General features: G+C 53.7%; 2 protein-coding genes and 2 long non-coding RNA genes across 7 annotated transcripts; 2 read left to right on the top strand and 2 right to left on the bottom strand.

The window, feature by feature from the left end:
• Nucleotides 1-30: 30 nt before the first annotated feature.
• Nucleotides 31-27,731, bottom strand: nbr1a (NBR1 autophagy cargo receptor a). Of its 4 annotated transcripts, XM_060037718.1 has the most exons (25): nucleotides 27,537-27,731; nucleotides 27,224-27,422; nucleotides 26,163-26,274; nucleotides 20,299-20,407; nucleotides 19,813-19,875; nucleotides 19,683-19,701; nucleotides 19,503-19,525; nucleotides 19,027-19,209; nucleotides 17,451-17,528; nucleotides 17,127-17,368; nucleotides 16,719-16,838; nucleotides 16,048-16,332; nucleotides 15,537-15,696; nucleotides 14,956-15,204; nucleotides 13,531-13,638; nucleotides 13,222-13,297; nucleotides 13,032-13,133; nucleotides 11,570-11,737; nucleotides 11,309-11,479; nucleotides 11,085-11,224; nucleotides 8,807-9,276; nucleotides 8,219-8,304; nucleotides 3,360-3,447; nucleotides 2,796-2,898; nucleotides 31-1,244 (listed from the first exon to the last, which is right to left on the bottom strand). In XM_060037718.1, exons 2-25 carry the CDS (start codon nucleotides 27,294-27,296, stop codon nucleotides 1,035-1,037), a joined length of 3,438 nt encoding a protein of 1,145 aa, XP_059893701.1. In that variant the 5' UTR covers nucleotides 27,297-27,422; nucleotides 27,537-27,731; the 3' UTR covers nucleotides 31-1,034. The 4 variants fall into 4 exon arrangements, with proteins under 4 accessions (XP_059893701.1, XP_059893702.1, XP_059893704.1 ...); XM_060037719.1 differs by having other exon boundaries at nucleotides 2,796-2,895; nucleotides 27,224-27,730; XM_060037721.1 differs by lacking the exon at nucleotides 26,163-26,274 and having other exon boundaries at nucleotides 27,224-27,731.
• LOC132447081 (uncharacterized) lies at nucleotides 1,556-2,787 on the bottom strand. The gene is made up of 2 exons (XR_009523026.1): nucleotides 1,971-2,787; nucleotides 1,556-1,915 (listed from the first exon to the last, which is right to left on the bottom strand). It is a non-coding gene; the product is annotated as an uncharacterized LOC132447081 (long non-coding RNA).
• LOC132447083 (uncharacterized) lies at nucleotides 13,912-15,235 on the top strand. Its single transcript, XR_009523028.1, has 2 exons — nucleotides 13,912-14,216; nucleotides 14,937-15,235. It is a non-coding gene; the product is annotated as an uncharacterized LOC132447083 (long non-coding RNA).
• Nucleotides 20,565-24,298, top strand: psme3 (proteasome activator subunit 3). Its single transcript, XM_060037754.1, has 10 exons — nucleotides 20,565-20,733; nucleotides 21,134-21,166; nucleotides 21,287-21,349; nucleotides 21,456-21,560; nucleotides 21,655-21,703; nucleotides 22,006-22,124; nucleotides 22,454-22,590; nucleotides 22,687-22,741; nucleotides 22,840-22,926; nucleotides 23,599-24,298. Exons 1-10 carry the CDS (start codon nucleotides 20,692-20,694, stop codon nucleotides 23,677-23,679), a joined length of 771 nt encoding a protein of 256 aa, XP_059893737.1. The 5' UTR covers nucleotides 20,565-20,691; the 3' UTR covers nucleotides 23,680-24,298.

Raw genomic sequence — 27,731 nt, 5'->3', positions numbered from 1 at the left:
AGAGAGAGGAAAAACAAAGATCTAGAAGCGTGTTGTGCAAATAGTTTATTGGCAGATTGGTAGTAGCTGAGTATGCTTAAACTTTATGATAGGATGGGGCCACTTGAACTTCACAAGCACAGCAGGAATATCAGCATTTACCTCAGAGCATGGACACACACACACACACACACACACACACACACTAAATCACTTAAAAATCACTTAAAAATCATGAATCCTAAAACAAAAATAAATTCAACAGTGTCTCTTCGGAGAATCAGGAATGTGCCATGACTGAGAATAGGTCAGGTGGGTTCTGAGGAAACGACAGTAACAGGTTGCCGTGGGGATGGAGATGCAGGTAGGCATTAGGTAAACAATGAGGCAGAAAGCGGAGACATTAGTCCACGCTGGACTGTGCTAAGACCACTACTCACCTCTAAGCTCTACCTGACATGCAGGCGGTCTCTAAAGCCGTAGAAAACAGGCGGTCAGACGGCTCTGGGCCGCGGGGTACATTCCACACGTCAACATCTAACTAACAGCTCCAGCCAGGAGCAGCACCTCTGCTCCTAAAGCAGGGAGCGCCACACAGCAGCTCTCTGCGCCAAAATAAGATTCATCTCGCCTTAAAATAGCACAGACTTTTAAATATATAGATCTTTACTGTTGTCCTACACCGGTCCAAACGACCGTCGCTCTCTCCGAGAGTGGGTGTGGACTCTTGGGTCAATCAGTGGGAGAATAAGATGACAGAATATACACCTCTGCCCCATCACTCTATTAGCGTATAATTAGTAGTGTTCATCACCGTCAACCACTGTGAAGCTTGGCTTGAATAGTATTTTGAACCCTCTATATTTATCTCGACAGTGTACTGGAAAAATATTGCTTCTGTTTACAGTTTACATGGAGTCACGAATACTTAATCTTAAATCATCAGTTCCGTTATTAGTTACGCGTTTTCTAAACTTTAATTAAAATGCAACATGTTCTTCTTCTGGAACCTTCCGGAGGCCCTCTCCAGGAACCCCCCCCCCCCCCCGTGGCCCCTAGGGCCCCGGGCTGGGGGCCGGGTACTCCAGCGCGGGGCGGGGGGGGGGCCCCTCCTCGGCTATCTGCACCAGCTCGTTGACGGTGTGCAGCAGGCTGTAGCCGTGTTTCCTCAGCAGCCGCTGGTTGAGCTGCAGGTCTCTGAAGCCCATCTCCAGCAGCATGGCCATCAGGGAGGGGTCCTGGCGGGCCGCCGGGTCCACGCCACGCTGGGGGGGGCAGGGGTTAGAGACCATGAGGAGAGGGAGAACCACCAGCCCAGCAGCAGCCCTCAGTCGGTACACCAGTCATAGCTGACAGAAACACGATGTTAGCATCTGCCTGATCCCTGCTCGGGGTCGGTGACACCTCCTCCTACCGCTTTAGGGCCGGCATCACTAAGGGCCCGGGGGTCCTCAGACCCCCCCTAGCTGAGGAGGTTCTCCCTGTAGAGTCAGGTTCTAGAGGCAGCAGGTTCCTCAGTGTCTCAGTACCTGGGGAGGTTCTAGAGGCAGCAGGTTCCTCAGTGTCTCAGTACCTGGGGAGGTTCTAGAGGCAGGAGGTTCCTCAGTGTCTCAGTACCTGAGGAGGTTCTAGAGCCTGTCTGGAGGCAGGAGGTTCCTCAGTGTCTCAGTACCTGAGGAGGTTCTAGAGGCAGGAGGTTCCTCAGTGTCTCAGTACCTGAGGAGGTTCTAGAGGCAGCAGGTTCCTCAGTGTCTCAGTACCTGGGGAGGTTCTAGAGGCAGCAGGTTCCTCAGTGTCTCAGTACCTGGGGAGGTTCTAGAGGCAGCAGGTTCCTCAGTGTCTCAGTACGTGGGGAGGTTCTAGAGGCAGCAGGTTCCTCAGTGTCTCAGTACCTGAGGAGGTTCTAGAGGCAGGAGGTTCCTCAGTGTCTCAGTACCTGAGGAGGTTCTAGAGCCTGTCTGGAGGCAGGAGGTTCCTCAGTGTCTCAGTACCTGGGGAGGTTCTAGAGGCAGCAGGTTCCTCAGTGTCTCAGTACCTGGGGAGGTTCTAGAGGCAGGGTGTTCCTCAGTGTCTCAGTACCTGAGGAGGTTCTAGAGCCTGTCTGGAGGCAGGAGGTTCCTCAGTGTCTCAGTACCTGAGGAGGTTCTAGAGCCTGTCTGGAGGCAGGGTGTTCCTCAGTGTCTCAGTACCTGAGGAGGTTCTAGAGGCAGCAGGTTCCTCAGTGTCTCAGTACCTGAGGAGGTTCTAGAGGCAGCAGGTTCCTCAGTGTCTCAGTACCTGGGGAGGTTCTAGAGGCAGCAGGTTCCTCAGTGTCTCAGTACCTGGGGAAGTTCTAGAGGCAGCAGGTTCCTCAGTGTCTCAGTACCTGAGGAGGTTCTAGAGCCTGTCTGTAGGCAGGAGGTTCCTCAGTGTCTCAGTACGTGGGGAGGTTCTAGAGGCAGGAGGTTCCTCAGTGTCTCAGTACGTGGGGAGGTTCTAGAGGCAGGGTGTTCCTCAGTGTCTCAGTACCTGGGGAGGCTCTAGAGGCAGCAGGTTCCTCAGTGTCTCAGTACCTGGGGAGGCTCTAGAGGCAGCAGGTTCCTCAGTGTCTCAGTACCTGGGGAGGTTCTAGAGGCAGCAGGTTCCTCAGTGTCTCAGTACCTGGGGAGGTTCTAGAGGCAGCAGGTTCCTCAGTGTCTCAGTACCTGGGGAGGTTCTAGAGGCAGCAGGTTCCTCAGTGTCTCAGTACCTGGGGAGGCTCTAGAGGCAGGGTGTTCCTCAGTGTCTCAGTACCTGGGGAGGTTCTAAAGGCAGCAGGTTCCTCAGTGTCTCAGTACCTGCACGCTGCAGTTGGGTCCGGTGAACAGGGCCTTGTAGGCCGAGGCGGCCACAGACAGCGCTCCCTTCACCAGCCCCTCCGTGATGCCGCCCTGGGCCCTGCTGGGGGGAACACCACGCCGCCGTTAGCTCACGGAGAACCGCAGAGAAGCTAGACACAGGAGGGGCTACAGACACAGGAGGAGGGGCTACAGACACAGGAGGAGGGGCTACAGACACAGGAGGAGGGGCTACAGACACAGGAGGAGTGGCTACAGACACAGAGGAGGAGGGGCTACAGACACAGAGGAGGAGGGGCTACAGACACAGGGGAGGAGGGGCTACAGACACAGAGGAGGAGGGGCTACAGACACAGGGGAGGAGGGGCTACAGACACAGAGGAGGAGGGGCTACAGACACAGGGGAGGAGGGGCTACAGACACAGGGGAGGAGGGGCTACAGACACAGGGGAGGGGCTACAGACACAGGGGAGGGGCTACAGACACAGGGGAGGGGCTGCAGACACAGGGGAGGGGCTACAGACAGAGGGGGAGGGGCTACAGACAGAGGGGGAGGGGGGTCACCTGGGCTGCAGAGCGTTACCCGGTCGCGGGTTGTAGGTCTCAAAGGCACTGGAGGCGGAGCCTGCTGATCTGGATAAACCAGATGATACTGCAACAAGGAGAGGGACAATATCACACACACACATTTTATGTACTTTATTTGATTCCACATTACAAGTTAATATCATTTTAGGAACCAAATGTGATGAATTATCCAACAACTATTTGACCAACAAACATCTTGTTATGGGAATGCATCATTAATGGTACAGGAAACATCTCCTTTTCCAGATGAACATGCTCCCTATAACAGTTGATATTGAGCAGTACTTAGCTAGCTGTCTGGCCCTTCTTTTACACACACACACACACACACACACACACACACACACACACACACACACACACACACACACACACACACACACACACACACACACACACACACACACACACACACACACACACACACACACACACACACACACACACACACCTCAGCCTTTAGCATAAAAGTACATTAATTAACCATTTAGCAACATTAGTAAATGCAGTGACAAGCATTAACCATCAGCTTAGTAAGTTTAGCTAGTTCAGTTATGGTGTTCCTGTTGAACTGATAACCACGGGTGACCTTGTTTGCTGTGGATTTGAGGAACTGGTCCTTTCGTTTTGATCAAAGAGGAAGGAGGTAGTGGCGATGGAAACAGGGAACAGAGCTACTTATCATTAGAAAGATTTTTTTTGTATCTATCAATCTATTAATCTATCGACACACAGACGGTACAGGGTACCATCTGTACAGGTGGTACAGGGTACCATGTGGTACAGTGGTACATGGTACAGGGCAGAGGTGGGACCAAGTCATTGTTTTGCAAGTCACAAGTTAGTCTCAAGGCTTTGCCGTCAAGTCCCGAGTCAAGTCCCGAGTCAAGACAGGCAAGTCCCGAGTCAAGTCACAAGTCAAGGCCGACAAGTCTCAAGTCGAGTCCCAAGTCCTACCGTTTGAGTTTCGAGTCCTTTCGAGTCCTTTCAACAACAGAGAAATAATATTTAAGATTTGTATTTATTAAGCCTTTTTTTGGAAGAACATTGTTCAAACACTCATTTCAAAAGTGTAAGCTTAACCTTTTCAAGCATGTCACCACTTTATAAAAGATATCCTCACTCTCAAAAATAAAATAAAATAAAATAATCTACATGTAATAGTAGCGTGTGCAGTGACGTTGAAAGGACTTTCTGTTGCTGGTGGCTTGCTGGTGCTGGTGGCTTGCTAAGCTGCGTTGAACACAATGGAACCTAAGCAATGGAACATAAGCAAAGGAAAGCAATGGAACCTAAACAATGGAATGTCGTGGAGATGAGTTCCACGTAAGCAGCGCTTTGCAAATCTACAGTAGCCGCGTTTACATGGCACATCTGATCCACATAGATTTCTATGTTGCGGCATAGATCTGTTCCTAAAATGTGTTCCGAATGTACTGTATACATGGCAGTAACAAAAGTGTCCGTTATGTATCTCGCGCACACCTGACACATCTCTGGACCGGCGGCGACATAAAGATAAAGATAAAGATAGACTTTATTGTCATTGTACAGTTACCTATACAACAAAATTGGGAGTGTCAATAATGGATGTCTTCTCACTATCGGGGATTTTAAATTGGATTTTAATGAAAGCACAGCAGGAGAGAGCTTTTCTCTGCCTGCTCCTTCAATTAAGAAGGAGCAGGACAGCGCAGCAACGTCAATTTCTCGTCAGATCTTTATATTTACCCTAAGCTCCGCCGCAAACAAGAGGAATTTGGATGCGAGTCCGCAGACAAGACTGGAGGGAGAGAGTGGTCTTACGGGAATTTAGTGACCAGGAATCCTCGAAGGTCCAATTGCGCACTACTGCAGATGCCATCTCTCTAAGTTAAGAAGTATTTTAACGTTCAGCCTGCAAAAGTACTAGCCTACTCATTTACAGTTATTTCGGACGCGCGCGGACACGTCATTAATAAACACCCATGTCCCGTCGCTAAGCAACCGGACACGCTTACCGGACTACTTTTACGGAGTGATAACAAAGACGTGAATCAGGCAATAAATCCACTTTTCCACTTTTTGCCTACTGGCGCGCGGGTGTGTGTGTCATGTATGTATCATATAGAAACAACGTGGATCTAATTTGATTGGATGTCGTGCCGCACACAAGTCTTTTCAAGTCAAAAGGGTCAAGTCCAAGTGAAGTCACAAGTCACTGATGTTAAAGTCCAAGTCGAGTTGCAAGTCTTTTTAGATTTAGTCAGGTCGAGTCTAAAGTCATCAAATTCATGACTCGAGCCTGACTCGAGTCCAAGTCATGTGACTCGAGTCCACAACTCTGATACAGGGTACCATCTGTACACAGGGCCGGCGATCGGCATAGGCGAGCTAGGCGACCGCCTAGGGCGACAAATGCGTTGGGGGCGCCCTCTGGTGGCGCCCTTAATTAAAAAATATATCAATTAAAATATACGACGCGAACGGAGAAGCGAGGGGGCGCGGGAGCAATTGTCAGGGCGGCCCGAAACCGTCAGCGTAGCACCCCCCCCCCCCCCCCCCCCCCCCCCGCTCGCAAGACCTGTCCAGGGCGCAAGTTGATTTCGAGTCGCCTAGGGCTCCGAAACGGCCAGCGCCGGCCCTGTCTGTACAGGTGGTACAGGGTACCATGTGGTACAGTGGTACATGGTACAGGGTACCATCTGTGGACTACATTGATACAGCTTTTCTAACCAGTGGCCACTCAGAGCGCTTCACAATGCTGCCTAACATTCAGCCCTTTGGCCCAATCCCATTGCTACCCCTTACCCCTTCAAAACAAGGGGGAGGAGTAAGGGGAAGGGGTAAGGGGTAGCAATGGGACTGGGCCTTAAAGACGCCCACCCCGACGGCGGAGGCAGCCGGGGTGGGCGACAGCCAGCGGGTCAGAGCAGTCAGGGGGCTCCAGGAGCCGTACTATGGAGCCGTTGGTCTTTCGCTTGCAAACAAGCTCCTCGGAGCCGCTTGTGCAGGCGGACTCCATAGCTGTGTTTCGAGATCGTTCCCTATCACGGATATAGTGCACTATATAGGGTGCTCGCCATTTTGTAGTGGTGTTCGAATTCTCAGTGGTTAATTTCATGCACACTATAGTGCACTTAAAATACCCAATGAATAGTGAACAATTTCGAACACGGCTCATGTTTCGCGATTTCAAAAAGTCAAATGTGCTGTAATTTCAAAGCAAATTAAATTATATCGATATTGACGATTATGGTCTCGTTTCATATCGCGTTTGAAAAAATATCGATACATTTTAAATATCGATATATCGCCCAGCCCTACATGATCCGAGAACTGATTCTGAAATAAAGCGTCTTTTATTGAACCTCATGATAACCGTCTGTTTCCACCTCCTCCACCTCCTCCTCCTTCCTCTGTGGTCAAATCGAAAAGGACCGGTTCCTCAAAACCAACGTAAACAAGGACCAGGATATCTATATATACTGGTCCATCCCTACTGGTCCACCCTGGATACTGGTCCACCCCTGATACTGGTCCACCCCTACTGGTCCACCCCTGATACTGGTCTACCCCTACTGGTCCACCCCTACTGGTCCACCCCTGATACTGGTCTACCCCTACTGGTCCACCCCTACTGGTCCACCCCTACTGGTCCACCCCTGATACTGGTCTACCCCTACTGGTCCACCCCTACTGGTCCACCCCTGATACTGGTCAACCCCTACTGGTCCACCCCTACTGGTCCACCCTGGATACTGGTCCACCCTGGATACTGGTCCACCCCTGATACTGGTCTACACCTACTGGTCCACCCCTGATACTGGTCCACCCCTACTGGTCCACCCTGGATACTGGTCCACCCCTGATACTGGTCTACCCCTACTGGTCCACCCCTGATACTGGTCTACCCCTACTGGTCCACCCCTACTGGTCCACCCCTGATACTGGTCCATCCCTACTGGTCCATCCCTACTGGTCCATCCCTACTGGTCCACCCTGGATACTGGTCCACCCCTGATACTGGTCTACCCCTACTGGTCCACCCCTACTGGTCCACCCCTACTGGTCCACCCCTACTGGTCCACCCTGGATACTGGTCTACCCCTACTGGTCCACCCCTGATATTGGTCCACCCCTACTGGTCCACCCCTACTGGTCTACCCCGACTGGTCCACCCCTACTGGTCCACCCCGACTGGTCCACCCCGACTGGTCTACCCCTACTGGTCCACCCCTACTGGTCCACCCCGACTGGTCTACCCCTACTGGTCCACCCTGGATACTGGTCCACCCTGGATACTGGTCTACCCTGGATACTGGTCCACCCTGGATACTGGTCCACCCCTACTGGTCCACCCTGGATACTGGTCCACCCCTGATACTGGTCTACCCCTACTGGTCCACCCCTACTGGTCCACCCTGGATACTGGTCTACCCCTACTGGTCCACCCCTGATATTGGTCCACCCCTACTGGTCCACCCCTACTGGTCTACCCCTACTGGTCCACCCCTACTGGTCCACCCCTACTGGTCCACCCCTGATATTGGTCCACCCCTACTGGTCCACCCCTACTGGTCTACCCCTACTGGTCCACCCCTACTGGTCCACCCCTACTGGTCTACCCCTACTGGTCCACCCCTGATACTGGTCTACCCCTACTGGTCCACCCCTACTGGTCCACCCCTGATACTGGTCCACCCCTGATACTGGTCTACCCCTACTGGTCCACCCCTAATACTGGTCCACCCCTGATACTGGTCTACCCCTACTGGTCTACCCCTACTGGTCCACCCCTACTGGTCCACCCCTACTGGTCCTATGTGGGGGGGGGGGGTCATGTGACCACTCACCGTTGAGGGTGATGCCAGGCTGGCGAGGCTCGTAGGGGTCGCAGTCCGGGGGGGTGCACTCCTCCGCCAGGTACAAGGCCTCGGACCTGACACACACACACACACACACACACACACACACACACACACACACACACACACACACACACACACACACACACACACACACACACACACACACACACACACACACACACACACACACACACACACACACACAAGATTACAGCTGATGGTGGTCCAGCGCTCCCTCCAGTGGCTCTGAGGAGCACCAGCGTCAGCCTCTCCCATACCGCCACAAATGCGGCATCGGCGGGTACGCAAGTCTACGCGCCGATCCGATCCGATCACATGACTCATTTACTACACAGGCAGATGGGAAGTCAGAATGGGTAACGTGTCCCGACTCCTTCCCGACCTAGGTGCGTTCGAGCTACCAAGAATACTAATGCATATTTATAATAATAGATTAAATGGAAGCAGTCGACACTAAGTGCTGTCATCCTAAGAGAACCCTCCAATCAGAACAAGTGCTGTGAGCCTGTGGCTGGGGGTCAGACCCCCACAACCACCGGGGGGGGGACCCACCTGGGGGAGTAGAGGGTGGGAGGGGCCACAGGCACCGGGGCGGTGGCCGGGAGCTGTGGAGGCGGGGCCGGTGTCGGGGGAGGCGGAGAGGGCGTGGCCACCAGCGGGGGCGTTAGGGGGGGGGTCTTCAGGGTCTTGGAGGCACTTAGCAGCGGGTTGACCACAAGGACGGGGGGGCGGGCCAGGGGGGGGGAGGGTGGCGGGGGGGGGAACAGCACGCTCTCCTCCGGGGTGACCTCCTCCTCCTCCTCCTCCTCCTCGTCTTCCTCCTCCTCGTCTTCCCCCTCTTCGTCCTCCTCCTGCTGCTCCTCCTCCTCCTGCCCCTCCTGCCCCCCCTCCTGCCCCTCCGGCGGGGGTCCCTGGTCCCCCTGGGTGGGGGTGTAGGTGGAGTCTCCCAGCGGCCGGGAGGTGTCGAAGCAGTCCGGAAGCACGATGATGTAGTCGTCACAGGAGGACGTCTGGCTGCTCACCTGGGGACGACAGGGTCCGCATCAACCACTGACCAACCAACCACTGATCAACCAACCACTGACTAACCAACCACTGACTAACCAACCACTGACTAACCAACCACTGACTAACCAACCACTGACTAACCAACCACTGACTAACCAACCACTGACCAACCAACCACTGACCAACCAACCACTGACTAACCAACCACTGACTAACCAACCACTGACTAACCAACCACTGACCAACCAACCACTGACTAACCAACCACTGACTAACCAACCACTGACCAACCAGTCTACACTAGTTAGTGGAACTGGGTCCGCATCAACCACTGACCAACCAACCACTGACCAACCAACCACTGACCAACCAACCACTGACTAACCAACCACTGACTAACCAACCACTGACTAACCAACCACTGACTAACCAACCACTGACCAACCAGTCTACACTAGTTAGTGGAACTGGGTCCGCATCAACCACTGACCAACCAACCACTGACCAACCAACCACTGACCAACCAACCACTGACTAACCAACCACTGACCAACCAACCACTGACCAACCAACCACTGACCAACCAACCACTGACTAACCAACCACTGACCAACCAACCACTGACCAACCAACCACTGACCAACCAACCACTGACCAACCAACCACTGACCAACCAACCACTGACTAACCAACCACTGACTAACCAACCACTGACCAACCAACCACTGACCAACCAACCACTGACTAACCAACCACTGACTAACCAACCACTGACTAACCAACCACTGACTAACCAACCACTGACTAACCAACCACTGACTAACCAACCACTGACCAACCAACCACTGACTAACCAACCACTGACTAACCAACCACTGACTAACCAACCACTGACTAACCAACCACTGACTAACCAACCACTGACCAACCAACCACTGACTAACCAACCACTGACTAACCAACCACTTACTAACCAACCACTGACCAACCAACCACTGACCAACCAACCACTGACTAACCAACCACTGACTATCCAACCACTGACCAACCAGTCTACACTAGTTAGTGGAACTGGGTCCGCATCAACCACTGACTAACCCCTGTCTACACTAGTTAGTGGTACTGGGTCAGATCAACCACTAACTAACCACTGTCTACACTAGTTAGTGGTACTGGGTCAGATCAACCTCTAACTAACCACTATCTACAGTAGTTAGTGGTACTGGTTCAGATTAACCAACTACAGTAGTTAGTGGGACTGGTTCAGATCAACCACCTACAGTAGTTAGTGGGACTGGTTCAGATTAACCAACTACAGTAGTTAGTGGGACTGGTTCAGATTAACCACCTACAGTAGTTAGTGGGACTGGTTCAGGTTAACCACCTACAGTAGTTAGTGGGACTGGTTCAGGTTAACCACCTACAGTAGTTAGTGGTACTGGTTCAGATTAACCACCTACAGTAGTTAGTGGGACTGGTTCAGGTTAACCACCTACAGTAGTTAGTGGGACTGGTTCAGATTAACCACCTACAGTAGTTAGTGGGACTGGTTCAGGTTAACCACCTACAGTAGTTAGTGGGACTGGTTCAGGTTAACCACCTACAGTAGTTAGTGGGACTGGTTCAGGTTAACCACCTACAGTAGTTAGTGGGACTGGTTCAGGTTAACCAACTACAGTAGTTAGTGGGACTGGTTCAGGTTAACCAACTACAGTAGTTAGTGGGACTGGTTCAGGTTAACCAACTACAGTAGTTAGTGGTACAGGTTCAGGTTAACCACCTACAGTAGTTAGTGGTACAGGTTCAGGTTAACCACACCTACCTCGTCCCAGTCCTCGTCGTCGTCCTCCCGCTCCTCCTCCTCCTCCTCCCCCTCCTCCTCCTCCTCGCTCTTCTCCTCCGCGTCCGTCCTCTCCTCCGTCAGGACCCCCAGCCTCCCCTCTGTCGTCTGGGGGAGCCCCACTGAGGGTCACAACACACGGACCGGATCAGACGGAATGGATCGCAGAGCGGAACCACCGGTGAGGAACGCGGCTCTCTACTGACCTCCTCCTGACTCCTCCTTCGGCCTCACCGGGGGCCGTCCCGGGTAGGGGGGCGGCGCCAGGACCTCCACCCTCATGGCGTCCGGGTCCAGGCTGGCTCCGGGGAGCCTCTCCGCCGCCTCCGTCGTCCTCTCAGGGCGGAGCCCAGAGTCCCGGGAGACGGCCCGGAGCACTGGAGCGCCGGGAAGACAGCGGGAGGAGACACTGAGGCACCCGGCTCGCTTTGGGATCGAGGTGAAAGGGGCGGGGCCCCGAGTCTTACCCAGGGGTCTGCGGGGCGCCTGGGGCCCCCGGCGCGGGGGCTTCTGGTCGGGGGCCTCCTCCAGGGTGAGGGAGCGGATCAGGGTCTCGCAGAGGAACTGGGCCCCGCTGATCTCCTGCTCCCGCTCGTCCTCGGGGCCCGGGGCCTCGGCCCGCGCCCCGGGCTTCACTGCTCGGGAGCAGACGGGGAACGCTTTAGGGCTCCGTAGAGCAGACGGGGAACGCTTTAGGGCCCCGTAGAGCAGACGGGGAACGCTTTAGGGCTCCGTAGAGCAGACGGGGAACGCTTTAGGGCCCCGTAGAGCAGACGGGGAACGCTTTAGGGCCCCGTAGAGCAGACGGGGAACGCTTTAGGGCCCGTAGAGCAGACGGGGAACGCTTTAGGGCCCCGTAGAGCTGGACGGGGACCGCTTTAGGGCCCGTAGAGCAGACGGGGAACGCTTTAGGGCCCGTAGAGCAGACGGGGGACGCTTTAGGGCCCGTAGAGCTGGACGGGGAACGCTTTAGGGCCCGTAGAGCAGACGGGGAACGCTTTAGGCCCCGTAGAGCAGACGGGGAACGCAGACGGGGAACGCTTTAGGGCCCGTAGAGCAGACGGGGAACGCTTTAGGGCCCGTAGAGCAGACGGGGAACGCAGACGGGGAACGCTTTAGGGCCCGTAGAGCAGACGGGGAACGCTTTAGGGCCCCGTAGAGCAGACGGGGAACGCTTTAGGGCCCGTAGAGCAGACGGGGAACGCTTTAGGGCCCGTAGAGCAGACGGGGAACGCTTTAGGGCCCGTAGAGCAGACGGGGAACGCTTTAGGGCCCCGTAGAGCAGACGGGGAACGCTTTAGGGCCCGTAGAGCAGACGGGGAACGCTTTAGGGCCCGTAGAGCAGACGGGGAACGCTTTAGGGCCCCGTAGAGCAGACGGGGAACGCTTTAGGGCCCGTAGAGCAGACGGGGAACGCTTTAGGGCCCGTAGAGCAGACGGGGAACGCTTTAGGGCCCGTAGAGCAGACAGGGACCGACCCACATATATCGGTTTATTTTCCCCCCATCATTGTGATGTTTTTATGATGTAAATTGAGGGAGCTAAAGCAGCATCGGCTCCAAATATCGGCTCAAGAAAATCGGTATCAGCGTATCGGTCATCGGCTAAGGCTGATGAAAAGAAATCGGTATCGGCCCTAAACATCCATATCGGCCTCCCCCCGATATAGTTGTTACCATAGCGATACCACTATCAGAAACCCCCTCGGTACTGCCTAATATGCAGTATCGGATAACGGCGAGTAGTTCCGATCCGATACCCTCCCGTGACTCGTTACTACCCAGAGAAGTTCAACACTGCGGCGTTACGCTGCGTTCCCCAACGGTCCCAGGGGGAAAGTCGGAATGGGAAACGTGTCATCTCCGACACACATGCATATCAGCTTCCAAGTGGGATAATCCTGGATGCTCGGACTTGTCTGGTACTCACAGAAGCAGCTCTTCAGGTCCGCGCCCGGGCCCTCCACCACCGGCGCCGCCCGCTCCATCACGGGCGTGTCCCGGGGCAGCGGGGACATGCAGGGGGTGAGGTCTACCACAGGGGACAGAAGCAGAGGTGAGGCCGTGGCCAGGAGCACGCGGGGGGCATGGCGTCGCTGTCCGGGGGCGGGGGGGCTCACCGACGGGCGTGTTGTTGGGGACCGTCTCCAGCTCCTGCACGATGTTGATGTCCAGCAGCTCGAAGGACAGCAGGTCCTAGGGAACACGTCCATTAACACCGTTATGGCCAGCAGGTCAAAGGTCAGCAGGGAACACGGTCCATGCCATCAATACTCTTATTACCATGCTTCAGTCAGCAGCCCTCCAGTACATAAATGGAAATGGACTGCATTTATACAGCGCTTTTCTAACCCTTGACCACCCAAAGCGCTCTACAATACTGCCTCCCATTCAGCCACGCAGGGCGACAGCCAGCTGGGTTCTGGTACCTGAGCAGTCAGCAGGTCCACAGAGGGGAAGTAGTAGTCTCTGTTGCTGAGGTCCACAGACATCTCCGTCTCACTGTCCACAGCGCTGTCCTCCTTCCTGTCCTCCTTCTGAAGGAAGGACGTGTGGACAGGGTGAGTTAATGTCTGGTACTATCCAGCACTAGTATATAGTATATATGGTATAGATAGTATATCAATCCGAATTGTTAAAGCAGTGCATTTGACATCTTTCTCTAGTGTGTGAGTTAAGAGTTGTTCCGATACCGATACCAGTATCGTATCGGTATCAGTAGCGATACCAGTATCGTTATTGGTATCAGTACCAATACCAGTCTCTGTGCCGATCTGATGCCATCACGTGACAGATTCACTACAAAGAACATGAAACACTGCGGTGTTATGCTGCGTTCACTACCGGTCCAGCTGGAAGGTCCAAACCAGACACACCTCATTTCCGACCTACGTCCGTTTGAGCTTCCAAGTTGGAAAAACATGGATGGTCAGTTGGTCACGCATAACTACAAGATTATAAATGGATTAGTATGATATAGATGGAGCAGCAGGTGGAGGTTAGTAATGAGGTGGAGGGAGGGAGCAGGATTAGGGTTAGGAGGGAGGGAGGGAGGAGCAGGAGGAGGGTCAGCGGGTGGAGGTTAGGGGGTCAGCGGGTGGAGGTTAGAGGGTCAGTGGGTGGAGGTTAGGGGGTCAGTGGGTGGAGGTTAGGGGGTCAGTGGGTGGAGGTTCGGGGGTCAGCGGGTGGAGGTTCGGGGGTCAGTGGGTGGAGGTTCGGGGGTCAGCGGGTGGAGGTTCGGGGGTCAGTGGGTGGAGGTTAGGGGGTGGAGGTTCGGGGGTCAGCGGGTGGAGGTTAGGGGGTGGAGGTTCGGAGGTCAGCGGGTGGAGGTTAGGGGGTGGAGGTTCGGGGGTCAGCGGGTGGAGGTTAGAGGGTCAGCGGGTGGAGGTTCGGGGGTCAGCGGGTGGAGGTTCGGGGGTCAGTGGGTGGAGGTTAGGGGGTGGAGGTTCGGGGGTCAGCGGGTGGAGGTTAGGGGGTGGAGGTTCGGGGGTCAGCGGGTGGAGGTTAGAGGGTCAGCGGGTGGAGGTTCGGGGGTCAGCGGGTGGAGGTTAGGGGGTGGAGGTTCGGGGGTCAGCGGGTGGAGGTTAGAGGGTCAGCGGGTGGAGGTTCGGGGGTCAGCGGGTGGAGGTTCGGGGGTCAGTGGGTGGAGGTTCGGGGGTCAGTGGGTGGAGGTTAGAGGGTCAGCGGGTGGAGGTTAGGGGGTGGAGGTTCGGGGGTCAGTGGGTGGAGGTCAGCGGGTGGAGGTTAGGGGGTGGAGGTTCGGGGGACAGTGGGTGGAGGTTCGGGGGTCAGTGGGTGGAGCTTCGGGGTCAGGGGGTGGAGCTTCGGGGGTCAGCGGGTGGAGGAGGACCCACCAGTCTGTTGCTCTGAGGGCAGAAGGTGTGTCGCGTGTTGCCGGGGTCCACCACGATGCTGCACCAGACGCGCGGGCCGAACTGCGTCCCGCAGTGGGCCAGCCGCCAGTGGGACGTGTACGTCCCGTCCATCACCGGGGCCACGAAGGCCACGCTGACCACGCCCACCTGGCCGGGCTGCAGCGGCGGCACGGGGAGCTCCCGCCGCTCCTCCGACGCCAGGCCCAGGTTCCCCCACATGAACTTAAGCTGGACACACACACACACACACACACACACACACACACACACACACACACAATAGGCATACCAGGGGCCAGGGGACGAAGAAGAAATGTAACCATGGAAACACGTGCTACACCCAAGGTAGCGTGGGAGCCGGGCCTACGGACGGGTGTAGCAGACGTCAACATACAGCAGAGCACAGACATCGTTAGAGGAGGCAGAGCACGTCGTCGACAGGTGGAGCAGCTCAGAGGGGCGGGGTTAAGCAGGTGGAAGGTCACGTCTGGAGTTAGTCGATGCGGTCGCAGTAAACCATGTCAGGGAGATGGGCTGAGGGGAGAGGGAGGCTCGGGTACCTTGGTCTCCGAGGTCCAGCCGATAGTGCCAGAGTTCCTCATCTTCCAGTACTTGATGAACTTGGCGCCGGGCTCCAGCCGGGTGCCGTCCGGTAGATTCTCATCCAGAAACAAGGCGGCCATAGTGGGCACCAAGGACGAGACCGAGAGCCCGGGACCCCTGGTTTAAGTGTACAGAGCAGGGGTGAAAACAGCTCTGGCGTCTGAGCAAGGACCCCTCAGGGGCCCACAGAGATGTGTGTGCTTTGTTTTGTGTGTTTGCAGCTCAAGAGCTATTTTCATTCTTTCTTAGAAAATCTATGAAGCAGCAGCAGCAGGGTGGGGGGGGGGGGGGGGGGGGTCCGGCCCTCCACCACCAGAGCAGCCAGCAGTACACTCATTAACACTCGCTTTACAAAGATGCCATCGTTTGATTTAGTTTTCTTGGAGAAAAAAAAAGGAAAAGATTTTTGGTTTGCATCCGTGCGGAGGCTGGAGGCGAGCAGCCTCCGGGCACGCTCCGGGGGCTTACTCTGGACTGGAGGCGGGGGGCTCCGGGGCCGCGGGGGCCAGGGCTGAACCTGAGGCTGCTTCTGAGGCAGGGGGCGGGGGCGGGGGCGGGGCCTGGGTGGAGGCGGAGGCCATGTGGGGCAGGGCGGGCCGGGCCGGGGCCGCGGGCACGCTCCACTGCAGAGACCTCTTCTCCACCCGCAGCTTCTTCTTGATCTCCTTCACCTCGGCTCTCAGCTGGCGCCGCTCCGCCTTCAGCCGCTGGCGCTCCGCCTTGCGCACCGTTCGGTCCCCGCGCCTCGGGAACCTGCGGCCCAGAGGGTAACCGTGGTGACGGGGGGAAGCCTGGCACTGCATCGTAACATCCCATAATACCAACACCACTGGCGTTTCTAAAGGACTGATTATGGTCCCCCGTTCCCGCAGCGCAAGGGGGTTACGGCCCCCTGACGGCCCGCGGACCCCCCTGGCGTCCACGCGAGGGCCGGACGTGCGCCTCCCAAAAAATAGTAACCTTCCGTCAAGGCGACGCAGCAGCGAGGGCTGTGATTGGCTCACTAAAACCCGACGCAGAACCATAAAGGTTCGGGGCTCCGTGGAGGCGTCTGCGCGGCCCTTGCGATGCGTGAACGTGGGACCACCCCAGCCCTTCAGAGACGCCCCTCAGACAGAAGGAGCCTCTGGCGGCGGTACCTCAGCTCCCCTGACGTCCCGTGCTCTGGGATGGACAGCGGCGTCTTGGTCCTCACCAGGCTGTGGCTCGGGTCGTGGCTGTGGCGGCACAGCTCGCACAGGATGCAGGACGGACACACGCTAACACACACAAGATACGGCCGCGTTAACCCGGGGAGGGAACCTCAGGGGTTACAGCCACCCGACAGGAGAAGGAACCAGATGAAACACCAGCAGAAGGTACAGACGATTATCAACTAAAGCAATCAGGTTGATTAAACTAATGTTTACAGCGATACAGGTATGACTATCCACAGGACGCAGTACCATGGGACACATCCACAGAGGGTACTGATGACAGCAGACCCTTAAGTATCAAACGAGACCCCCACAGGGACCAGGGCCCCGCCGGGCTGTGTGGGGGGCTACCTGCATTTGTAGGCCCCTTCAGAGGTGAGCTTGTTGCAGCTGCTGCAGTTGGGCGTGTACCCCAAGGAGGTGTTGGAGGTGGAGGGCGGGGCCGCTCTGGGCACCACCGCCGGGGGGCCCCCGCTGGCCCCCCCGCTGGCCCCCTGCCCCCCCGCCTCGTCCTCCGCTTTGTGGGTGCAGCACTGGCCCGAGAAGTCGCTGCACATCCTCTCCACCACCTCCTTCACCACCTCGTCCTTGAACTGGGGGGCAGAGCGGGGGTTAGGGGGGCGCAGGCGGGCCCCGGGGGGGTCAGGGGTCGGGGGAGATGAAGGAGGGCCTCACCTTCTCCATGTAGGACCGGAACCAGACCGGCGGGGGCTCGTCTTCTGGTTTGCTGCCCTTGGGGTCTTTGGGGATCACCTGTTAGGAGACAAACAAACACAGCAGTGACTGACAGACCCCCCACCAGCCCAGCCGTGGGGCAGCAGTGACTGACCCAACCCCCCCAGCCGTGGGGCAGCAGTGACTGACCCACCCCCCCCAGCCGTGGGGCAGCAGTGACTGACAGACCCCCCAGCCGTGGGGCAGCAGTGACTGACCCAACCCCCCCAGCCGTGGGGCAGCAGTGACTGACCCACCCCCCCCAGCCGTGGGGCAGCAGTGACTGACAGACCCCCCAGCCGTGGGGCAGCAGTGACTGACAGACCCCCCAGCCGTGGGGCAGCAGTGACTGACCCACCCCCCCCAGCCGTGGGGCAGCAGTGACTGACAGACCCCCCACCAGCCCAGCCGTGGGGCAGCAGTGGCTGACCCACCCCCCCCAGCCGTGGGGCAGCAGTGACTGACCCACCCCCCCCAGCCGTGGGGCAGCAGTGACTGACCCACCCCCCCCCCAGCCGTGGGGCAGCAGTGACTGACCCACCCCCCCCAGCCGTGGGGCAGCAGTGACTGACCCACCCCCCCCAGCCGTGGGGCAGCAGTGACTGACCCACCCCCCCCAGCCGTGGGGCAGCAGTGACTGACAGACCCCCCAGCCGTGGGGCAGCAGTGACTGACCCACCCCCCCCAGCCGTGGGGCAGCAGTGACTGACAGACCCCCCAGCCGTGGGGCAGCAGTGACTGACCCACCCCCCCCAGCCGTGGGGCAGCAGTGGCCGACAGAAATGATGCTAAATCAATAGCATAATGTAACAATAAAAATGTAATAATGAATATAATCTAACCAGCTTGGCTCCAGTAAGAGCGGAAACAGAACGGGTCAGAGCGGGTTCAAATGGCGGCAGAACGGGCTGGGGGGCTGACACCGGGGTCAGTACCCTCTGGGGGTGGGGGCCAACACCGTAGCCTATCTCAACTTTAACCACATTTCATATTAATCGCATCATTTGCTGCGTTACCAACGTTGTCTGTGCTGACTTAGGGTGTGGGAAGTTCAATATCAGTAACGTTGAGTTCATAAGGCTAACATTATCTTTTCTGAGTTAACAATGATTTGGGCAGGTGTTTCTGAGCACAGTCTATCATAGTAGACTCTGGTAAAACGATGGCCGACCGTCTTCTCTGTGCCAAATATCCCGCTGCTTGGGGTTTCCCTTTGATAGGCGCTTTGAGAGGAGGAGCGGGCGAATCAGCTGTTTATCAGTGTACCCGCGCACCACTGGCACGAATGCGCGCTTGTCTCTGTGTGTGCGTGTTCGTGTGTGAACGAGAATGTCAGGGAGAATGAGTGCTATGAGGAGATGACTGAACGGAACGATATTTATATTTAAAAAAAGAAAAAAGAAAAGAAAAAGGAAGCAGGATCAATTTGTGGCGCTCGTTGTCGACTCTGTGGTGCTGCGCCACACGTGGTCTACGTGTGGGAAACACGCGTTAGGAGAGGAGGCAGACGGACAGAAGCTGATCAGGGGGTCCTTACGGGCTCTCGGTCGGGGGTGACCTGCGTTCCTTTGTCCACCGTCTTCACCCTGGAGGGGTAGGGGGGGGCCGGCCTCAGGTCCCCCTTCAGCTCCTTCACCTCTCCCTTCAGCGGGGCCCCACAGGCCTGGCCCTTCATCTTGTAGACGTTGATGTGTAACTGGTTCCCCTGCTTCTCGGCGCTCTGCAGACACGGCCACATACCGCGGGATCAGGGAACAGTCACAGGCGCGGCCGTCACGTGACCAGCTCTAACCGGACAACTGGCTGAGATATTTATAGTTGGTTTGCAAATATATTATGCATACATATATATTTATTTATTTTTACTTTGTAATTACATGGCTTAAAAATCGAATGGTTTGTAGAGAAATAATGTCTAAGTCTGTTCATGTAAAAATTTGCCGCCTGTACAATCTTACAGAATATTGTTTGTATAATCGCTTATAAAAAAGATTAATCATGATGTATCAATACCTTGATCGCTTCTTCATATTCCTCTGTGGGGAAAAAACAAAGAACAAACAATAAGTCTCAGGTCAATAGTCTGTTCAACAGAAACCAAAGATCATCTCTCATTACAGCTCTGAGTTCAAATCGGACAATAACATCATCGTGATGTTGTCATCTCTACACTGTAGGCGGTGTATCGCTTACCTTGGCTGTTTATGCAAATCTGTCAGAAAAATAACAACTCAATGAGTTTCAGCAGAAACATTTGAATAAGTCCCATAATGGAGCTGAGGATACAGGAACACTACAAATAACAACGAACACTTAATCTTACCTCTTCGTTGTCCTCGTCGAAGTATTTCACTTGGAAGTGGCTGATGCCGAACGACGCTTTGATCTGAAACGCAAACATGTCATGACCTCCTTCAAACTGTACTTCAGAGATAATAACAGTTTAACGCCCAAAAAATCTTCTTAAATCTACAAATGGAAAATATGGTAACATAAACTTTGGCTAATGTATAGGGGGGGGGGGAGGGATCCGGAACTGTCAATCTTTCAGGTCCCTGTTGACGCGGGCCTCGAGGGGCCTCCTTACTGAACTATTTGCGGGCCTCCTCTCTGAACTATGCGCGGGCCTCGGAGGGGGCCTCCTCTCTGAACTATGTTCGGGTCTCCATTCTAAACTATGTACGGGCCTCCTTTCTGAACTATGTGCGGGCCTCGGGCCTCCTCTCTGAACTGCGCAGTGCTCAGCGCCGCGGTGCGCAGCGCTCAGCGGCGCGGTGCGGAGCGCTCGGCGCTCAGCAGAGCCGCTTACCCAGGCGTCAACAGACTCCCACTCCGACTTGTCCAGATCCGGGGCCAGCAGCCGCTTCACGTTCCCCCTGAAGTTGACTTTTATGGTCACCGGGAGCCCCATGCCAGCGCTGTAGGACGGAGCAGCGGTTAGCATCAGCGATGTCAATAATACCTCGGTCCCTTGCCCTCGACGAGCTCCCCTTGTTTACATCGTCAGCTGCGTCGAGAAAAATACCGTGACGCGAAGGCAGTCTACGCGCATGCGTAGTGGCTTGTTCTTTCTTTTGGTCGCGCGCCGATGACGTCATTTTTAAGCTCACAAGTGTGGCTGACAGAAGTCAAAAGCCACACTTTTAGAAGTGATATTGATTATATTAGGGAATATCTTTAATTGCCTATTCGTTTACATAAGATGTCTTCTCTTCTTAAGGTGGATAATGAAATCAAAACCAAGGTAAAGAAGAACCATCTGGAGCATGTCATGTTGTACAACATGTTGTAGCCACATTCTAGCATGATGTGAGGTCCAGGGCCGAGCTACATGCTAACGGTAGCTCCCAAACGGGCTCCCGTCCATTCAAGCCGGTATCACTCATTCTAGTCAGTGTCTGGTCTCCAGGCCACTGAGATACCAGCGGGAAGGGTTAAACGCGGATCATTGAGCACCGCCCTTAATGCCGTAATGTCGCTGGGGAGGATGGAAGAGACCTGGGCCTCTTCAGGTCGACACACGTTAATTGTCTGTCTCTCTAAGTTAATTGGCTGTCTTTCTAATTAGGTTTCCTGTCGTCATGTATTCATAATGAGCCATGGGCCCATATTAACTGTTGCACGTATTGGTTTGTTTATTGCAGGTTGATGCTTTTAGGGAACGGATCACATCAGAAGTAAGTGTTGCCTGAATAAGAAACGTATACCAATGACCACCTCGCAGCTGTCATAACACTTTGCATGAAGACGTACGTACACATTCGCACCGGTTCATTAAACGCTTGCTTTGCTTTCAGGCAGAGGACCTAGTAGCAAACTTCTTCCCAAAGAAGCTATTGGAACTTGATCATTTCCTTAAGGTACGCATTGTTCCATCTCGGGGCATAAGGTTATGCAATACATATTTTACCTTCATGTATAACAGTGTTGTGCATTGGTCTTGTTAACAACCCGTTTGTCTTTCAGGACCCCATTATAAACATCTGTGACCTGAAGGAGATTCACTCCGAGATCAACCTCACTGTGCCTGATCCCATTCTCATATCGGATCTGCATGACGGACTTGAAGCAGTGAGCTTTCATATGAAGATGGAATACATTGTTTTCTTAATCATGACTTGTGGATAGGAAATAAATAAATACCTAATACTTATTTGGTTTATAGCAAAATGCGAAAAAGAGGAAACTTGAGGACGGAGCTGGCGAGGATAAGAGTGAGTAGAAGGACAGGCGAGATGGTGAAATCCAGCATTTCATTTCATATTCAGGATAATCATCCTAACTGAGCAGCACTGCATGTGTTGGCTGCCCTGCGATTAAGCTCTACAAAATAGGTTAGGATATTCTATTACCGTATATGTTGTTGTCCTTCGTCATATAAATGAATATCCTAACAATCAATGTGGAGCTGAATGGTACTTTACACAACTTGACAGTTCTAGCAACTTGACACATAACACAACCACATCTGTCATGTGGGTTGATCTGTACCTGACTTTGTCTTGCGTGCCCGCAGTCCCTGGCACCAAGGTGTTCGTCATGCCGGGGGGGATGATGAAGAGCAACGCAAAGCTGGTCGACCTCATTGAGAAGGTCAAACCAGAGATCCGGACACTCATTGAGAAGTGTAACACGGTGAGCCTATAGACGTGGGAGGGGGGGGGGGCTGCTGGGACACCTCACCACAGAGACCAACTCTCTAGATGTGTGGGAGGGGGGGGGGGCTGCTGGGACACCTCACCACAGAGACCGCCCCTCTAGATGTGTGGGGGGGGGGGCGGGGGCTGGGACACCTCACCACAGAGACCGTCCCTCTAGATGTGTGGGAGGGGGGTGCTGCTGCTGGGACACCTCACCACAGAGACCGCCCCTCTAGATGTGTGGGAGGGGGGGGGGCTGCTGGGACCCCTCACCAGAGACGCAGATCTCTGGGGCGTTCTGAAGGTATCGCTCTGGTTCTGCAGGTGAAGATGTGGGTCCAGCTCCTCATCCCCAGGATCGAGGACGGGAACAACTTCGGGGTTTCCATCCAGGAGGAGACGGTGGCCGAGCTCCGGACGGTGGAGGGGGAGGCGGCGTCGTACCTGGACCAGATCTCCAGGTGAGGGGCGTTGCTCCCTGCCCAGTGTTGCACCTCAGGTTAGGGGAGCTGTAGGGCAGAGTACCTCCTCTGACTACTGTTTGGGGTTCCTTCCAGGTACTACATCACAAGAGCCAAGCTGGTGTCCAAAATAGCAAAGTACCCCCATGTGGTAAGAAGTGGCCCCTCAATCCTCACTGAATGATTGGCGTGTGTGGTTTGAGTGACGGCTGCCTCTGAGGACTGCCCTCATATTGTTGTTTATTTCAGGAGGACTATCGGCGCACCGTTACAGAGATCGATGAGAAGGAATACATCAGTTTGAAGATCATAGTGTCTGAACTAAGAAATCAATATGTAAGTGAAGCTTAATCTGTAATCAATGCTTAATTGAATACATCTGGTATTGGACCAGAGAAACTGCAACTCCTGACAGAACATGGTAGTTTATTGTAATCTCTGTACAGAGCACAGTAGTTTATTGTAATCTCTGCACAGAGCACAGTAGTTTATTGTAATCTCTGCACAGAGCACAGTAGTTTATTGTAATCTCTGCACAGAGCACAGTAGTTTATTGTAATCTCTGTACAGAGCACAGTATTGTAATCTCTGTACAGAGCACAGTAGTTTATTGTAATCTCTGTACAGAGCACAGTAGTTTATTGTAATCTCTGTACAGAGCACAGTAGTTTATTGTAATCTCTGTACAGAGCACAGTAGTTTATTGTAATCTCTGCACAGAGCACAGTATTGTAATCTCTGTACAGAGCACAGTATTGTAATCTCTGTACAGAGCACAGTATTGTAATCTCTGTACAGAGCACAGTAGTTTATTGTAATCTCTGTACAGAGCACAGTATTGTAATCTCTGTACAGAGCACAGTATTGTAATCTCTGTACAGAGCACAGTATTGTAATCTCTGTACAGAGCACAGTAGTTTATTGTAATCTCTGCACAGAGCACAGTAGTTTATTGTAATCTCTGTACAGAGCACAGTAGTTTATTGTAATCTCTGTAATTGTCTACAGGTGACGTTACACGACATGATCCTGAAGAACATTGAGAAGATCAAGAGGCCTCGAAGCAGCAACACGGACGCATTATACTGATGCTGCTCAACCATCAACCACCTCTGTTCAACCCCATACCGTTACATGTTGTAGCTCGCTAGAAGAAGGATTAGTGCTAGACATTCACCCACTCAATCAATACAGCCCAGTCCAAACCTTAGCTTCAGTCGTTGAATCAGTGTACAGTGTTGTTCTTTTTCTGGTATGTTTAGTTAGTTTTTAAATTGTAAGTATTGTTCTTTTTTAATCCCTTTAAATATGATCCATCCGTTAAATAGTTTTTTTTTAATATTATCAAAAGTTTGTCCAGGTTCCTGTCAAACTGCCTCGTTTATGGCGCAACCCGACATTGTTAGACTTGGTTTGCTCCGCCTTGTTTGTGGCGTGACCCCCGCCATCGTTTGAGACTTGGTTTGCTCCGCCTCAGTGAGCGCGTCCTGTTTTCGTAGACACTGATCTGGATCACCTGGGCGTGAACGCATTGGGTTTGGGTATTCAGTGTCACGCTGAATATCATTTCATGTAGTGCTAGGATGAGGAAGACCGACTTACTTAACAGTAATATTAAATTATTGACGTTCAAGTTGTCGACGAACATGCATTCATCAATCTCATGTTTTAAAGTGGTTGAATTTAATGAATAAAACTTTTTGAAGGAGTCGTTTAGTATCTGATAAAAAAATGTCAATGACATTTATTTCTTAAAACAATACTTGTAAAGCTCTTTTCTAAAAACGAGGACACTTGTAAGCTAGTTGAACAGATACAGCTATAAGACTAGTGGGTCAATCTGGAACCATGAGGGAAGGACGTTCTCTAGACCCGAGGGAGGGTAGAGAACGAGGTTCTCTAGAACCAGGAGGGTAGAGAACAAGGTTATCTAGAACCAGGAGGGGAGAGAACGAGGTTCTCTAGAACCAGGAGGGTAGAGAACGAGGTTCTCTAGAACCAGGAGGGGAGAGAAAGTGGTTTTCTTGAACCATGGGGGGGGGGTGTGGAGGGAGTTGAACAGATGAACTTGAAGGGGTGGGTCTGAGAGGAGTCAGGTGGTTCCTGCTGCACGTGGCCGGTGGGGCGGCTGGAGAGCACTGGTAGGGGAGAGGTAGGGAGAGGAGAGCGCTGGTAGGGAGAGGAGAGCGCTGGTAGGGAGAGGAGAGCGCTGGTAGGGAGAGGAGAGCGCTGGTAGGGAGAGGAGAGCGCTGGTAGGGAGAGGAGAGCGCTGGTAGGGAGAGGAGAGCGCTGGTAGGGGAGAGGTAGGGAGAGGAGAGCGCTGGTAGGGGAGAGGAGAGCGCTGGTAGGGAGAGGAGAGCGCTGGTAGGGAGAGGAGAGCGCTGGTAGGGAGAGGAGAGCCCTGGTAGGGAGAGGAGAGCGCTGGTAGGGAGAGGTAGGGAGAGGAGAGCGCTGGTAGGGGAGAGGAGAGCGCTGGTAGGGAGAGGAGAGCGCTGGTAGGGAGAGGAGAGCGCTGGTAGGGAGAGGAGAGCGCTGGTAGGGAGAGGAGAGCGCTGGTAGGGAGAGGAGAGCGCTGGTAGGGAGAGGAGAGCGCTGGTAGGGAGAGGAGAGCGCTGGTAGGGAGAGGTAGGGAGAGGAGAGCGCTGGTAGGGGAGAGGAGAGCGCTGGTAGGGAGAGGAGAGCGCTGGTAGGGAGAGGAGAGCGCTGGTAGGGAGAGGAGAGCGCTGGTAGGGGAGAGGTAGGGAGAGGAGAGCGCTGGTAGGGGAGAGGAGAGCGCTGGTAGGGAGAGGAGAGCGCTGGTAGGGGAGAGGAGAGCGCTGGTAGGGAGAGGAGAGCGCTGGTAGGGAGAGGAGAGCGCTGGTAGGGGAGAGGAGAGCGCTGGTAGGGAGAGGAGAGCGCTGGTAGGGAGAGGAGAGCGCTGGTAGGGAGAGGAGAGCGCTGGTAGGGAGAGGAGAGCGCTGGTAGGGAGAGGAGAGCGCTGGTAGGGGAGAGGTAGGGAGAGGAGAGCGCTGGTAGGGAGAGGAGAGCGCTGGTAGGGGAGAGGTAGGGAGAGGAGAGCGCTGGTAGGGAGAGGAGAGCGCTGGTAGGGAGAGGAGAGCGCTGGTAGGGGAGAGGTAGGGAGAGGAGAGCGCTGGTAGGGAGAGGAGAGCGCTGGTAGGGAGAGGAGAGCGCTGGTAGGGAGAGGAGAGCGCTGGTAGGGAGAGGAGAGCGCTGGTAGGGAGAGGAGAGCGCTGGTAGGGGAGAGGAGAGCGCTGGTAGGGAGAGGAGAGCGCTGGTAGGGAGAGGAGAGCGCTGGTAGGGGAGAGCGCTGGTAGGGGAGAGGAGAGCCCTGGTAGGGGAGAGGTAGGGAGGGCCTGCTCAGGACCTTCTGATGGTGGCGAGTCGTAAGAGAATCCTGTATTTTAAAAAGGCAGGCCGACAGTTTTTCAGGGCCAAACGGATTCATCATTATACACATTACATACATTCTTACGTAAGGTGACCTTGGGTGTCTTGAAAGGCGCCTCTAAATTCAATGTATTATTATTTATTATTATTACATATTTGATGTTCGATACCAAGTAGGGACGTACTTTCCGTTTTGACCGGTAGATGTCACTCTTTCCCCATAATGAACCAGCCTATTCTTGCAGTAGCCGATCGGGTCCACTCGCAGGGCCGTGTGTGGCGGCAGCAATAAATCACCTTTGGGCGTAGAAAGCTATTTCATTTTCTTTTTAAAAAGGTACCCGATCCAAGATTTATTTTTATGATTGTGGCGTCATTACTTGTACGAGCAATGCATACGGCCATCTTAGTTTTAAAGTATATTTGATTAACCTGGTTATAATGAAGCTGTGGTTCACATGTTAGACGTCCATTCTTTAGTGCGTTTTATGGAACGCAGCCTATGAGCTGCTATACAAACACACACACAATACGTATCAGTGTCCGAATCACTAGCTAGCCGTCTTGAAATAATCACAAAGCATTGGAAGCAGGGAACGCTCCCCTGTCAAAGCATTATTTTAACACATTTGGAGAATGATCCAAGAAATGTATGGGCAGGCACTTTGTAAGCAATTCATTTATCCAATATAAAAGTTAATTGTCATTACACTATAATAAATAAAGCACATTTAGGAGGCCTACATGCTGTTTTTGTTGTACTTTAAGCATCTAATAAACGGGACACATTGACCCTATTGATAAATAAAAAACGTTACATTGTTTAACTTATAGCCAACTGCGGTTGTGGTCAATTTGGTCATAATGTAAAACAATCACTACAGATAATGCTTACATGCATTATGGTGACGTATGAGAATGGAGATAATTACGTTTAAATGATTTTAAAACACAAATGAGTTGAGAGAAAAGCAACACTCTAAATGTTCAGCTGGTATTAAAAAGGCATTTAATTACAAGCTTGTAGGGTTGAACGATTTCGATTCATAATAAACTCATACTTTTATTTATACTACAAGTTTGAGGAAATAGTTAGATGGAAACAAAACCTGGGAGATCCAGGGGCCACAGATCACATATGTATTCATGGATTATCGATCTGTTCACACATAATATGGAGAATCATTTTAATCGCTCCTCGGTTGAATCAATTAAATCCAATCACCTGTGGTCGTCAGCGCTGTGCGGGGGTTCGATGATCCATGAGCGGAGAGCTCTGCTCTGACTGGTGGAGGAGTAGAGTCCCTCTCTGGCATCATCCAATCACATTCTCTCCTTGTTACTATTTACCACGCCCACTTCCAACACAGACCGGTTCAAAGAGAGAAAGGTGATTTGGCAGAAGCAGAGAGATGATATCTCAGTGGAGCGATGAGTGATGGTGCCTGAGGGAGATCCCAACCCATCAAAACGTTGCCTGCTTGTATATAAATCTACTTCTGGGGCATTAAAACAGTTTCTCTTAAATCCAACACTATTGTCTAGCACCTGTGGATTACCTTTGGATGTGCACACCAACTCTCTTTGTAAGACGACTATGAGCGATAGTACCACTGGTTATGGGTTTGCTCCTTCACGTCCGAGGCGTGCGGTAGACTGAAGCAGAGCCGGTAGCTCAGTGGCCCTGGACCCTCTCACTGCAGACAGGTGCGGCCCCAACAGGTCGGCAGGTGGTTCATGTGTGTCAGAGCTCA

This window comes from Gadus macrocephalus, chromosome 18 (assembly GCF_031168955.1).
Source record: "Gadus macrocephalus chromosome 18, ASM3116895v1".
NCBI lineage: Eukaryota > Metazoa > Chordata > Actinopteri > Gadiformes > Gadidae > Gadus > Gadus macrocephalus.
This window is presented reverse-complemented; position numbering and strand designations above follow the sequence as displayed.

What these genes read in the sequence shown, in the direction of transcription:
- psme3 (XM_060037754.1), top strand. Translation starts at nt 20,692, where the DNA reads ATGTCTTCTCTTCTTAAGGTGGATAATGAAATCAAAACCAAG. An exon ending in TCATTGAGAAGTGTAACACG is followed by an intron (nt 22,125 to 22,453) that starts GTGAGCCTATAG and finishes CTGGTTCTGCAG; the next exon opens with GTGAAGATGTGGGTCCAGCT. An exon ending in TACCTGGACCAGATCTCCAG is followed by an intron (nt 22,591 to 22,686) that starts GTGAGGGGCGTT and finishes GGTTCCTTCCAG; the next exon opens with GTACTACATCACAAGAGCCA.
- nbr1a (XM_060037718.1), bottom strand. Translation starts at nt 27,296, where the DNA reads ATGATGCCAGAGAGGGACTCTACTCCTCCACCAGTCAGAGCAGAGCTC. An exon ending in AATATGAAGAAGCGATCAAG is followed by an intron (nt 19,210 to 19,502) that starts GTATTGATACAT and finishes CCGTGTCTGCAG; the next exon opens with AGCGCCGAGAAGCAGGGGAA. An exon ending in GGTAACGCTCTGCAGCCCAG is followed by an intron (nt 2,899 to 3,359) that starts GTGACCCCCCTC and finishes TGTTCCCCCCAG; the next exon opens with CAGGGCCCAGGGCGGCATCA.